The 14749-nt window shown below is 39.5% G+C and overlaps 1 protein-coding gene across 1 annotated transcript in view; it reads right to left on the minus strand.

Annotated features, from left to right (window-relative positions):
* LMTK2 (lemur tyrosine kinase 2) overlaps positions 1–14525 on the minus strand; it is a gene marked incomplete in the record, with an annotated part of 51969 nt that extends 37444 nt beyond the window's left edge. Inside the window, 2 exon segments of the mRNA XM_072417838.1 lie at positions 771–892; positions 14155–14525. Of these exon segments, the coding sequence (XP_072273939.1) occupies positions 771–892; positions 14155–14251 (219 nt within the window).
* Between the last annotated feature and the right edge of the window lie 224 nt (positions 14526–14749).

The following is a 14749-nucleotide window of genomic DNA, read 5'->3' on the forward strand; positions in this document are numbered from 1 at the left end:
AGACTAAGCCTTATGGAGTAAATAAAGACAAAAGGAGTAGCTGGAGAATGTCTATCGTAAAGCGGAAGCCCGAGATGCTTGATGTAGGTATCCCGGGAGGCTCTGTGCTCCCATTTATTCTCGATCACCTAGGCTAGGCGATCTAGAATGAAGGGGGTGGTGCTGCACGCTTTTTTTTTGTGGTGTTGCATTAAAAAAAAAAATAAAATAAAAAAAAAATGTTACTATAAATAAAAGGGTTATCTACCCTGTTATGTAAAGTAAAAATTCTGAGTTTAGGTACGCTCAAATGTCATTCATCACTGACAGTGTTTGAAGGATACAGCTGCCTAAATCTAGGTCTCCAAAGTGTCCAATAAATTTGCTTAATACAATTTCATTTTTAAGAATACAGCAAAAAATTGCAATATGCAATTAGTTATTTATTCCTGTATGGAGAAATATATTTGATACATCATACTGGTTGGTTAACAATGTCTACAAAAGAGCTTCCTCAATCAGTTAATCATAGGAAGTTGTGCTGGTATACCTTGCTAAACCAGATATTCATGCTTAGATTTTGATCACCCTGCCTACAGCTATGAGCAAAACTGCCCTCCCATTTTGTCATAAATGGACTGAACAAGGTCAGTGGTACTCACCTTCATGTTTTGCAATGTTTGCTTACCATAAACACCTGTAAAATGGCAGGTTTTATTTTTTTTTTTTATTTGACCTTTGCTAAAGTTTAAAGTGACCTTGATTAAAAACAAAAAGGTTTACAAGCTTACCTTGAAATCAATTTCATTCTCCTTGCAGCAGGAAATACAGCCAACCAGCAGTACAACCAACGCAATGAAACTGCAGACGGAAAGCAACACCAGTAACAAAGGAATTTGACTGCTCACAACTTCTGAAAGAGAAGCAAAAACAAACACAATGTTAGTTTGACAGAAGCTTTTAGAATAGTAAATCACTCTGATATTATGTCAGTTAAAAACAAGTATAGCAAGGTAAAACTGGTCAGAAATATCTGCCTGTCATGGTATAGTCCTACAAGAACATGCAGCAAAACATGCAGTAAACTAATTGCGGCAATAAGTGTACATATTGCTTGATTTGGTATTGCAGTTGGCACCAATACTGAACTGCAGCACAATTAATGGTAAAGGTTAACTGTACTAATAAAATTTGAACATCAACCACATTTGCGTAAATATAGAGTATAAGTGTAAAATAGTGTATACACACACACGAAAATCTCATATACATTGAGTATCTCACGGAGAACAAAAAAAAAAATATATATTTATACATCTAAAATCATAAAACGATAGAGGTCATATGGTCTTGTTTCCACGTGCTTTTATGCACTCCCAACATTTGAGCATGCTTCTGATGACATGGTGGATGACATATTTTGGTAGCTGGGCATCAGAGATCTCCTGGAGAGGAGCATTAGAAGAAACGCACCAGCATAAGGTTTGACAATGGGTTTCATCGTGGTACCCAACAGCAGGCTGGGTATGATTTACTAGCAGATGGAGGTCTGTGCAGCCCTGCAATTATATGCCCCTCAACCCCCCAAAGTCCTATTGTCATGTCAGTCATGCTAGATGATGTTACAGGTGGCAAAACATTTACTACGGCATCTCCAGACAATTTCACATCTAGCTCTTGTGCTCTGTGTGAACCTGCTCCTATTTGTAAGCAGCACAATGCTGAACCTGCCAATTCTGTTGTTTTCTGGCAAATGCTGATCATGCTACATGGTGCCAGGCTGTGAACACAGGTCCCACACGCCACCCTCATACATGACTATTCTGCAAATATTTATACTATTCAATAATCCAGATCAGCGTTTGACCTTTTCAACATTGAAGAACCCTTGAAATAGCATTCAGGTCTTTAGGAATCCCCAGCTATAACTACCATATCCATCACAGTACCTTGGTGTAGTAGAAAGAATTCCTATTACATTGCTGTCCAGTGGGAAGAATATCACCCTTATAGATAGCCAAAAAGATCATTGGTGTCAATAAAACTGACCTGAGAGGCACAAATTGCTAAAGGAACCCATAAGAACCTCTGGAGGAGCCTTAGGGTTCTATGAATCCCTGATCTAGATCCTTGCAACTTTCAATCACCTTGGCTGCAAGCATTCTATTTTTTCTCAAAAACAGGTCTTTACAAAGCTTTGTGGGTAAAGGACACGTCTTTTCAGTGTACATGTTGCATTATAGTGTTTTTACACATATTTGATGTATAAGAGAGTCGTTTTTTCACAGGGTAAGAAAAGTATTCATTATTTAACAGATAAAAGTATGCAAAAAATTCCTAGGACATTGAGATGAGGTGTACTACTGATGACCAATTAATGAAGTATTCTGTATTTTATTATCAAACTACAGCAGGCCCAGTAAGGCATCATACCACACACTTGTACAGTAGGCATTGTGTACATGGAAGTTACATGATCAGAGTTTTCAGTAAGCAGGATTTGCAATGTTGTACATAGCAGGGATGCAGTACAGAGGTGTCACCGGGTTTACAGGAATACACACACTGTTGCAGAAGTAGATTTAACAGCAGCCACCCAGCTAGTGAAAGAGTTCATTTTACACTATATCGGGCATGTTCTTTCCAAGGGAAAAAAATGCACAGGCTTCATTAATAAATTCTTCCATACACATGACTTTTGATGTTTGATGGACATTACTGAAACTGACCTGGGATTGAGTCATGCAAATGGTTTAAATAACAGTTTTCTTCATTTTAAACAAATCTTGCCATTGCATCAACTCACCCGAGTTCAATCTGCGAAGAAGGATCCAGACAGGATTAGAGTCAGTTACCTAGAGTAATTGTTTTCCCAAACCGTATGACCTGACATTGTACGAGGGCTAAACAGGCTAAGCCTTTCAAAAACGCAGACATCTGATGTCTGCTGGTCTAGCACAGATACAAGGACACTCCTTTCTAATGTACAGAAAGATAAATAATGCATCTGACCAGGATCAAGTTCAGAATCTTTACTATGGTAGAACTGTATTAGGAGACACTTGTGTTGCCTAGCCTGATATTCTCAATGTGTTTTTTAAGCAAATAGTTAAACCTGCTAGGTCAGAGTGCAGCATCCATAATAGCTGAACACAGGGTTTAGCAAAGACATTTGGGGGTGACTTATTAAAAAAATGTGAGAAATCACTAATGTACCTTGTTTGTCTAAACATGAAGGGGAACACACCATACAGCATACACTGACAAGCAATCCAAGACTTCTCAAATACCAATTATTTTCTCCTAAATCCCATAGTAGAACGTAAAATGAACAAATCATACAAGTCCTATATATCAGTTCAATTATTATGTGTAAAATACTGGGAGCTACCTGGAAACATCCCAGTTACCATTTGACAAGAACTAAACAAATAACTTTGATAAATGCACAACAGGATGGTTCAGCAACTATAACTCTGGCCTTTCAGGACTAGAGTGCCAGGTCCTGGTAGAGACACCTTATGCATTGAGTTTGTATGAGTTTCTGCTGGACACTCATTGTTTTTCACCAAACTCATCCACCACAATCAGGCCTTAAATTAGACTAAAGTTATGTACACAACTCAGATTATTCTCGACCAAACCGAGCCTCAGGTCTTGTTTTGGAAGAAAACCCGACGTGTACAGCGGCTGTCCGTCGTCGTTCATGGGTACGTCCTGGCGGATCCATGAACAGAAGATGGTCGACAGCAATGAAGTGAAGGGAGGAGAACACAGCAGGGTGCCGCTTGCTTGCTCGGTCTCTTCTTTTCAAAGAACACAGACATAACTGGTTCATTCATCTTTCAGTCTTTTGTCATGTGAAATGATAGTGAAAAATCGCTCCCAATGACAAAAATCTAGCGTGTGTACGCAGCCTGAGGCTAGGGCGGTCGTTCGTTTCCAGCGGCATTCTCGTCGTTGTTCATTTTTTTTTTTGTTAACGATTTTAGGACGCTTGATCATTAGTTGTTCGTTTCCAGCGATAATTATTGCACATCTGTACGTATCCAAGTCAATGACATATGAGCTGGATTGAAAGCTCATTTAATAAACAATGGCATGACTGTAAAGTGCAGAATACAATGTTATCACCATCAGCAAAGGCTGAATGTAAAATTTGTAATGAAGCAAAATAAAGTCTATAAAAGTGGCATGATACAAGATAACGCACATCAGTATGGATAAATGGCTAACTAGGAATGTCTGACTAACGAGTAAAGCATGGACTTAGGACTGGGAACTTTAAAGCATAACTGATAGACAATTTTTAAAAGTGGCACTTTAGTTACGCTATAATTCACCCAAAGCTTTACAAAGTGTTCGGGCTCTAGAACCCTTCATAGGACTTACCATGTGTAGGAAAAGAAACCCAGGTGATACATGTACACTGTCTGCAACCCCGGCGCACACTGTCCCACCAAAACACAGCCTTTCTTAAAGGTAGTATTGTACACTGTATATATTGTGTTGATTATTAAATTAGAACTATATCTATTATACAAAGATATAGAATTGTCTGCTAAAATTAAAGATCTGCCTTATCTTTGGTACCCTCCAATTAAAAAACCTTATAACTGGCACGGGGAATTGAAAAGACTTGAGCAAAAACAAGAGGGAGGAAAAGAGATGTACTGAACATTCTGACTATAAGCAGTGACAGCAGATCACTGTATGAATGGATGATTCAGTAAAAAACAAAACACGTAGCACAATAAAAAAAAGTGAGTCACCCAACCTATTTACTTACAACACACCCAGCATATCTTGTGACAAAGAAATGATTAAAGTCTACCCTATGCCATCAACGTGAATGTCTTCCATCTTTATTAGCACTCGACATCACTTGAAATCCACCATTAGTGTAACCACATTATGGAATCCTATTTTAACAAAAGCTGTACTACAGCAGGAGACTGCTGCAATATGATAAATGTACTTGCCCATGAAGACCAAAACAACCTAAGGTTCTAATACATCAAGTTTTCTGTCTGCACTGCATAGTGGGTAAAGATGGAAAATCCATGGGTACCTGACCTCATTGCTAGACTCTGAAAGCTGAAACGAAACTGATCTGGATCAGGCACCTACATATTAGGTAACCTGGCATTCAATATACACATGCTCTTTTCAGCTCAGAAATTGAGAACGGTGTGAAGGATGAAGATGATAGAAAAGTTCTTTAAGTGTTTTAGAAAACTCCAAATACATTCAGATTTCTGACTACCCGTTACAACAAACTGCTACTAAAAAAAAAAAAAATGGAAAATCTGCTTATTATATTGGTAATCATAATTATAGTCTAATTCTCTGACTTATTTTACCCATTCTAGCACACATAACCTATATATGTAGAAGAAATAGTTTGACAATTATCTTACCTAAAGAAACTGCTGCCCTGGTTATGTAACCTCTGCCAAATGGAAAGACCAAATGTTCCGTCTGCAGAAAATGAGACTAATCTCTCTTTATCTGCCCCTCATGTGACCATCCACCTTTTATATTTGGGCAGCCCACTGAACATCAGTGCCCCTAGGCTTGGACAGGGAACACATATCCAGCCACCACAACAAGATGTCCGGTTATATGATGCCATGTCTTTACACTCTACTGCTGAAATAAGTAACATACACTTTTATGTTTGTTTTTTAAAGCACAGAACTGCTTTGAAAATAAACAAACAAAAAAATGACCACAAAAAATAAGTGTGTTACAGAGGAGTGATGGTAACATATTTTAAGTTTTTTTGTTCTTCCTTATGTGAAAAACTGTTGGGTAGAATTTAGAACTCTAATAAAACTCTTGTGTTCATTATACAGTAGAGACAGAACTGTATACTGTACTAAGTAAAAGGAAAGTTTCCAAAAAGGTACATTCAACTTTAAAAAAAATCATAATCCCTTCCTTTTTGAAAACCCAAACTACTATAGCTTTCATGTACCTGAGATGCAATGATGACATCACTTAGCAGAATTTTAAATAGAGGTGGGGCTCCGATTGTTCCATAATGAAGACCAACCCCCTCTCTTTTCCCTCTTGTTCTGACTGTCCACCCCCTTCATTTTTTATTTTATTTTGTTTCCTTTATATTTTAAAATATGAAATGGAGGTGGGTAAATATATTATGTTTTGCATACTTTTTTGGGTACCCTGCTGCCATAAAGAGATGGAAATAGTCAGCAACAATAAGCTGTGGTATTTAAAATGATGATCAACTGATACTATAGGGACCAAGTGTGCCAAGAAAATATCCCCAGCCCATTACAACAGCACCAGCCTGAAGCATTGAAAGCATGGATTCATCCTGCCTTGGCTCACATGACTCCATGCCATATTCCGGATGACAATTTCTGACCCTACCATCTGAAGGTCACAGCAGAAATTAAGATTCATGAGACTAGGCAACGTTTTTCCAATATTGTTCAACTTTGGCAAGTCTGTGCGAAACGTAGCCTTACGTGCCCATTTTTTTATTTCTGACAGAAGCAGCACCCGATGTAGTCTCCTACTGCTGTAGCCCATCTGCTTCAAGCTTTGAAGTGCTATTATTATTATATAGTATTTATTTAGCGCCATCATATTATGCAGCACTGTACAAAGTCCATAGATATGTCAATAGCTGTCGTTCAAAGGGGCTCACAATGTAATGTCCCTACCATAGTGATTTGTCTTTAATACAGTCTAAGGTCAATTTTGGGGGGGAGCTATTTAACCCAAATGCATGTTTTTGGGATGTGGGAGGAAACTGGAGTACCCAGAGGAAACCCACGCACACACAGGGAGAACCTGCAAACTCCATGCAGATAGTGCCCTGGTGGAGATTCACACCTGGGACCCAGCGCTGCAAAGGCCGGAGTGCTAACCCGAGCCACCATGCTATGCATTCAGAGTTGCTTTACCTTTGCATACCTCATCTGTAATAAATGGTTATTTGAAATACTGTTTCTTTTCCATCACCTTGAACTAGTACTGCCATTCTCCTCTGACTTGTGACAGTTTCTGAAATACTCAAACTAACTCGTCTGGTACCGGGAACCATGCTACCTTTTAAGTCAATCATATGACCCATCTTCCTCATCTTGATGCTCAGTTCCAACTTCAGAAAGTCGTTTGGACAAAGTTACCATGTATGTATAGATTGCTGCTATGGGATTGGTTTATTATATATTTATATTATAACAGACATACCGGTCTAGTGAGTGTACACACACTTCGATGTTGTGTGAAATATTTATTTATTTACAATCTGCTGATGCCTTTTTTGTATCATGTCATTTGTTTCCTCTTCTGTGCAATGATTGATTTCATTCCTATCAAGTATGTCACTGCTTGCAATGTAAGCACAATCCTATAATAAAAAATGCTTGAACCAATATCATCCTATATAAGAGACAGCAAATAGCATACATTATTATAAAAGGGCAATACAACTTGTCATTGCAAATTATAACACTTTGTTTTTTATATAAAGATTAGCGTAGATGTGAACCCACTCACACTGTTGTGTTGAAGTGACGCACGGTAAAAAGATCATGCAATTCATTGCGATGCCATTTATTTTAAATGACACTTAAACACATCTGAAGAATGTAACTGCGCAACACTGCACTGCAGCAATAGAAATGAAGAGAACAGGAACACTTTTTTGCATCGGTTATTGTAATGGAACCTACTGAGAAAGATACCTAACCAGATGACAGATTTCTGACGCACTTTGTGTAAAACTGCAATTTGTTTTCTCTGGGTAACCATATGGGAAAGCTATTTGGGGGGGGAAAGGACATAGTTGTCAAGGGATGTGCCTACAGCAGAACCTTTATTACAGGATTATCAGGTGTTTCAAACTAAAGACTAAAAAGGAAATACATCAACATTTTAAAGATAATATATGACTTTAGTGATTGGGTTAACAACTGAGGAGATATTCTATTCCAAAAGCAATTGTCACCAGGACAAATGGACATAATTGTCCAGGTGGAGATAATTCTCCTGAATAGAAAATGAAGGAAAACACAAAAATTTGTATTTCCAGTTGTCACTGAACAGGAGGCGAAAAGAAAATAACACTTGTTTCAGTGGCAATCCTCACTTTGGGGGGATTTACTTCTTGTGAAGGCAAGACACTTCAACTCTATCCCTATCTAAAACAAACTTTAAAACGGAATATATATCTATTTCACAATAGAGGACCAATCCCACAGTGATTCCATTTACAGTTTACCACTGAAGTAGTTTCTGAATATATATCTATAAAATTGTAATTCTCACACAGATGACTCACCAGATTTATTAAAGTTCTTTAAACTGGAGAAGACTATCATGAGAGAACTGGATCGTGAGTGAAAATATTTTCCAACTATCATCAAATCATTTGTAAGGAATCCATTCCAGGATTGCCAGGTTCTCTCATGATAGTCTAATCTTTTCCAGTCTTAGGGAGCTTTATTAAATACCAAATACACAAAAGTGCACATCAACAATACTGGAAACTAGGACTATTCTGACTTCATGAGTGACTCACTCAGTGTTAAAGCTAGGTTAAAGATAACAGCCCAGGAAAGGAATATCCCGTATTTCTATTCTGATACGTTCCCTTTAACAAGTTAAGAATGACAATGCCTTTTACAATGTAACTTCCTCTTTATTGCAGCACAACAGCCTCACATAGGGATCAGGAATGACAAGATTGTCAGGGCTTTGTCAGACATCAGCCACAATTAAAATCATTTTCAATCATATACATCTATTGTAAAGCCCAAGCTCACTTGAAGTGTAAATGTATACGGGCTGATCAATTCAGAAAAAGTGCATTTTTATTTAACGTTTCCAGTAGAAATGTAGACATCTTTCTAAGAACTTGTTTAATGGCACCTGTTCAAAGTCCACCTTCAGCGTAATGAGAAGTACAGAAATAAAAAACAGGCAATAACATTCTACATGACAAAGGCTGACAGATGAAACTATAAAAAGGTATTTGTCACAGTCAATTAAAAATCAACTGTTGAAATGCAGTAGGGTGGAAGGGCAAAAAAGCAAAAGACTAAAATCGAACAGCAAGATCAGCTGCACACCAAAGCAAAGTTCTATGAACATTACATTGACCCAACGAAGACCTCAATGTATCCTGGCAAACGGCAAATACCCCTGACCCGCTTCTTGGGAATGTACCCGAACAAAACGGCACTGCAATGTGTGTACTTTGCATAGCATACACCTGTACTCAAAGAAAACGATGAAGTAAATATTGCCAAAAAAAAATCTAAATGAATTAAGTAATTCTAATCCCCAGGTTTCAATTCTTTCCCAGTCACTGACATGGAATAAAACTACAGCACCATCAGGACACTACCTGATATTTCTGTCAGTGTGGGTTTTGTTTAAGATACTGAAGAGGGTAAGTCAGACAATTAACATTTTCAGGCGGTTAGCAAAAGCTAAAGGTTTCTTTCATGACAGGTTTTTAGAAATCAGTGCTGTATCTGCTCAGCAACTGGAAACTGCTGCTTTATTTTCAGATGTTAAGACCAAAAAATTGCATATTCCTAAACATTGCCACAAACAGCCGAAACACCACCAAATTCTGTGAAATGTTTTTATCATCATTTAACAAAATTTAAAAAGAGACTCCAGCTCTTTGTGCTGTAAATGTAGCCATTCATTTGAATTATACATGTGTAACTTTTACCAGCATAGCATGCCACAATGAATGTACATAGTTGTGTGCTATAGTGCTGGGGTGCCATTCAAAGGAAATAGCAATGGACATATACAGTGCATTGACTTGTTATGGTAACAGGTTTTAACAATGGAACAAAAGGTGAGAAATCAACCTTCCAAAAACACCTTGGAAAACTCATTCCCTGCCTCCGGTCTTTTTATTTATCTTGGTGTTTGCACTGCTGAAATGCAAGATAAATTATAACTGAAAGCATTAAAATGTAAAAAGTGTGATCAGGAATGCAGCGTTTAATGAAAAAATTGTTTTCCAAGCAGCCAACTAGGAGTAAAGCGTGAAAACACCAATCTCCAGGGATGTCTTTGGAAGTTAGCTTATAACCAGAGGTGCTAGGAATAGGATTTGTTTTCCTTTAAATATTTACCTTTCTAATGTAACTATATTCCAAACAACCTGCTGTATTTTGGCCACGTTATGGAGCCACCCATAGGGCCGTGCTTGTTCATTGGAGGGCCAGCATTTGCACACACTTGTAGTATTTCTCAGACAGCAACACATTTATTAAGGTGCGGGTTAAAAATAGTGAGAATATGACTTACAAAAACCCTGGCTTGTTTGTGGCCCTTAAGGACAGTCATGATTGTGGGAAATACATTCCAAATCTTTTGTAAATCCTTTGCTTCAGATAGCAACTAAGTCAAAATTATTCTGTTTTAGATGTGTGCTCATTAAATCAGTACAGTAAGTGTTTGCCTGTATACTATAACCAACTAAACTTCACATTAATTCATATATTGCCAATATGTATACAAAAACCAAAGAAAACATTTATTAAGGCTAGATAAATGCTTTAGCCTAAAATATCCCCCAAAGGGAAAAAAGCAGAGGCCCTGACCATGCCAAGTCAGCCTTCTCCCCAGCCCCCGGCACTTTTCAGCAACCACCCGGCTGTTTTTGGGTGGCTACTGATGAGTTGGGTCACAATTCAGGGGCTTCCACCTGCCTACAATTTCAGCTTAAAAAAACATTCTGGGTTCAGCACTGCACATATTTAAAATTATTATTCAGTATGTTTAATTTCAGGGGGCCCGAGTGCAAAAGGTGAAATTTAATTATGTTATATTGAACAACCTTTTTAACATGGGGGAAACCTTTGAAATAACTTCAGGTCTTCAGGGAACCCCCTGCTATAATTACTATATCCACAAATCAGGGTACATTCGTGTGGAAGAATGTCTCTTACATTTCTGACCAATGGGAAGAATGTCACCCTATAGATAGGCAAAATAAGATCATTGGTGTCACCTAAACTGACCTTAGAGGCACAAACTGTTCACTGCTCAATAAATCCCTTGCAATCTTTGGAGGAACAACCCTGGTTAGACAACAAATCTCTGCCTCTACCAAGGGATGCTGTGAAGAAAAAGAAACAGTTGGTTGGGTATAGAGAAAATATCATGGAATACATGTAAACTGGTAACTAGGCCTTTGCCCTAAATTTTCTGTGTACAGCTTCCATGTTCAGCTTCTCTTTAAATAGCAAATACAAGCAGGAAGTAAAATCAGAACACCAATAATGCCAGCACACTGCAGCTTTTTACTAAAGGACTCGTCTTCCATAAAGATATATATATATATAGTTTGCAAACCATATAAAAAAGGGGGGGGGGGGGAGTATGGTTTTACTTACAATAACTTAAAGGGCAACTGTATATATTTTTTCTTTAGTTAGTTCTCTCAGCTCTATAATCAATTCTATTATAGACAGAAGACTGATGCATTACAGAAATGCCTGGGATCCTGTATGTTTACCTCAACACATGAGCAGCACAATGATCCCCAGAACAAGAACAGGGTTCATCTTCCTGATGACAAAATGTCCAACATTTCCTTATTCTACTACCACAAACAAAATTGTAATGTCATTGTCTCCCTGTACAGTATAAAACCCATCACAAACCTAAACCCCCATTAATTAATAAAGTGTAGGAAGCAATCATGTTTATGAAATATCAGCCAAACAAAAGCAGCTTCTGCTTTAAACTTGCAATAAAAAGGAACATGTTGACTTTCATTGCTGACCTACTTTTGAAAACGCTGTTTGCCTGGTTCTATCTGGTATTAAATGTATATAAACCCATATATATTTTATCCTCCAAGAAATACTTAATCTTGGAACTCGTATACATGCAAATACAAGTTGCAACCATTTAGGAAATGTATAAACATAAGTTGCTTGTTATATAATATTAAATTATGTTAAATAATATTTCTGGCATTGTTTGCAGTGGTCATGTGACAGCAGATATGGAGGTTGGGTAGTAAGCCGTGCCGGGTGATACAAGCCTGTCAGGTGAGCTCTTTCTTTAAACCAGCAATGCTTACAGGGCGCAGGTATTATGACATCACAGGTATTATGACATCACAGCTGTAAGGAATAAAATGGTATTGATAGGTTAAAGACCAATTCCAATACAACAGGAGCTTGACACAAACAGAAACTAACTTTTTTTACCCACTAGATTTTCCTTTACTTTACTCTCCTGACATGAAATCAGAATGTTTCCCCAATGGAGACAGAATGCAATACAAACATAATAAATATTCTGTTCCTCCTAGATTGTAAGCTCCTCGGGGCAGGGTCCTCTCCTCCTCCTGTGTCATGGTCTGTATTCCTCTGTCATTTGCAACCCCTATTTATTGAATAGAGCTGAGTAATATGTTGTAGAAGTTTGCCCAACCAGCAAGTAGATTAATCATTAGAATTACATTAAAAAATCTCAGAGTCCTTAGACTGGACCCACCCACTCAAATTCCACACAAAGTATTATGCTGGTAATGGCCTTTGCATGTAATATCTACCAAACAATGAAAACAAGTAGCACAGATCAACAACTACAATAGTAAACGCTGATGTTCTAATAAACAAAAGAAGAACAACAAACAAAGACTGATACTCATGACTTGACAACAGCACAATACAAACTATCCAAATGCAAAAGGTGAAAGAGGAAAGAAAATCACGAAAAGGGAGTTAGTCAGCGACTGGATTTATCTTATATGGAATAAATGGAATTGAATTTGTTGCCATGGGCAACAACCTAACTTCTCCCTATTCATAAAGCCAGCTGCCTAGGACGCTGTACATACTCGTGTGGTACATGACTGCACGGCAAGCATTGGTATGGTGCCAGGTGGGACCCCAACGTACCCTGCCAGCCTGTACCATGCATTGCAGAGAGATTGTGTGCAACAAAAATGCACAAATGGGCTGCCTGTCCCCATGACAAATCTATGCAGTCATGCAAGTGTGAAGTTTAAAGCACAGTATTCTCCCGTTCAGCGACCTAACTTTTCAATAATCACCAAAAAACAGCTGAGGGGCTGGGGAGAACACTAAAGTGGAAGTTCCACATTAAATGTTGGATCAGGCAGGGGGCAATATTAAGACAGGCGATGTTCCTTCTGCTATAATCATGCAAAGCTGCCCGATCACTGGGACAAAAACGCTGAGCTGCGCATGCGATGGTTGACATGATACCCGGCCATGCCAACTTCCCCTGCGCATTACATCACCACAGCCAATCAAGATGGTTGAAGATTAAAAGAAGGCGGCGGCATCGTGCGACAGGCGAGTATTGCAGGGTTTAATTCTGCGCCATTGAAGTTGCAAAGATAAAAATCATAACGCGTTTGGGTTGCTTTTGTGTTGTTTTTGATTGCGACCACCACCACTTGCACAGCACCTCACCTGAAGTCACTGGCATGAACCCCAAACTTGCCTTAGATGCCAGTAAGGGGGTCAGGAAGCTTTAGCATTTACTTTTATTTTAGTTTTGGATAATCGGATGAAGGATTACACACCCACAAATGTCCCATCCTATTTCCACTGATGACTAATATTCCTGAGACTGAAAGAGGAAAATTCCTACAGATCATCTGCCATCAAAACGGGAAGAGATGAAAACCTTCCAATGGGGACAAATAATTGTGTAAGGACCAGTACAACGCAATACCTTCCACATTACCTCCATGCATAATGCGTTATTCAGCGCCATGGCATTGTAAATGGCATCTTAATGCCAATCCCAGCCTCCTGCATTGCAGGGAAATGTGTGGCAATGCCAAAAACACGGTTTGTGTGATTTGTGGTGTTTTAGGTAACCCTACTTATAAATACCCATGTGGTAGTATGCCGCAGCGGGCCAAGATGGCATGAACACGTTGTAGGGATTTCTATTCGTATATTTGTATGTTTGGGTAAGAGTAAAAAATGAACACCGGTCAGTGGATTTCTCCATGGCTCCATAGTGGCCCTCCATCCATACATCACCACACAATGTGTGCCAGGAAATAAAGCTGTATAGGGCAGAGCTGCCATGAAGCAGCAGTGTATGTGCCGGGGTTGGCAGCACTGGGCACTGCCATGGCATAGGGAAGGCTCAGTGCCAGTCTCTTACCTGCACCTGTTTCAGGAAGTGGAGCCGCCTGGACACAGCTCAGAGCCAGGAAGAAGCAGAGCCCCAAACTGGGGGCAGACACACGGAGCCGCCCCATTCCTCCTCTACGTGCTGCCAGGCTCGGTGGCCTCCCAAGGGAGGGGGTCCCAGCTGTGCCCCTGCTATGTACGAACACCGACTGCTCCAGTCACTGCCGCCCGCCGCCGTCTGCCAGCTTCCTCCACAGCCTCCTCCGGGGCCTAGTCACCTGCGCCACACCGGGCTTTCTCATAGCGTAAAAGGCCGCCGACCCCTCTTCAGACACCGCCGCAATTTCCCAGGGAGCTTCAACACACAGCAGCCGCCATGTTCCCTGACATCGCCGCGGCCGAAGGCGGGAGCAAAGAGTCTCCTTTTCCAATTGGCAGAGGCTACTTCCAATAGAAAGGCAAACGTCTCACTCTCCTATCCAATAGCAGTCCGCGGATCGGGAAAAAAGGCGTGACTTGTCTGTCAAGGTGAGTGCGATGACGTCACTGAAAGAGAAGCCTCAAAATCTTCCTTGCTACAAGCGCAGTGAGCACTTACCTCCGGTGTGTCTGTACACAGCGCATGC

Source organism: Pyxicephalus adspersus, chromosome 7, assembly GCF_032062135.1.
Source record: "Pyxicephalus adspersus chromosome 7, UCB_Pads_2.0, whole genome shotgun sequence".
Classification (NCBI taxonomy): domain Eukaryota; kingdom Metazoa; phylum Chordata; class Amphibia; order Anura; family Pyxicephalidae; genus Pyxicephalus; species Pyxicephalus adspersus.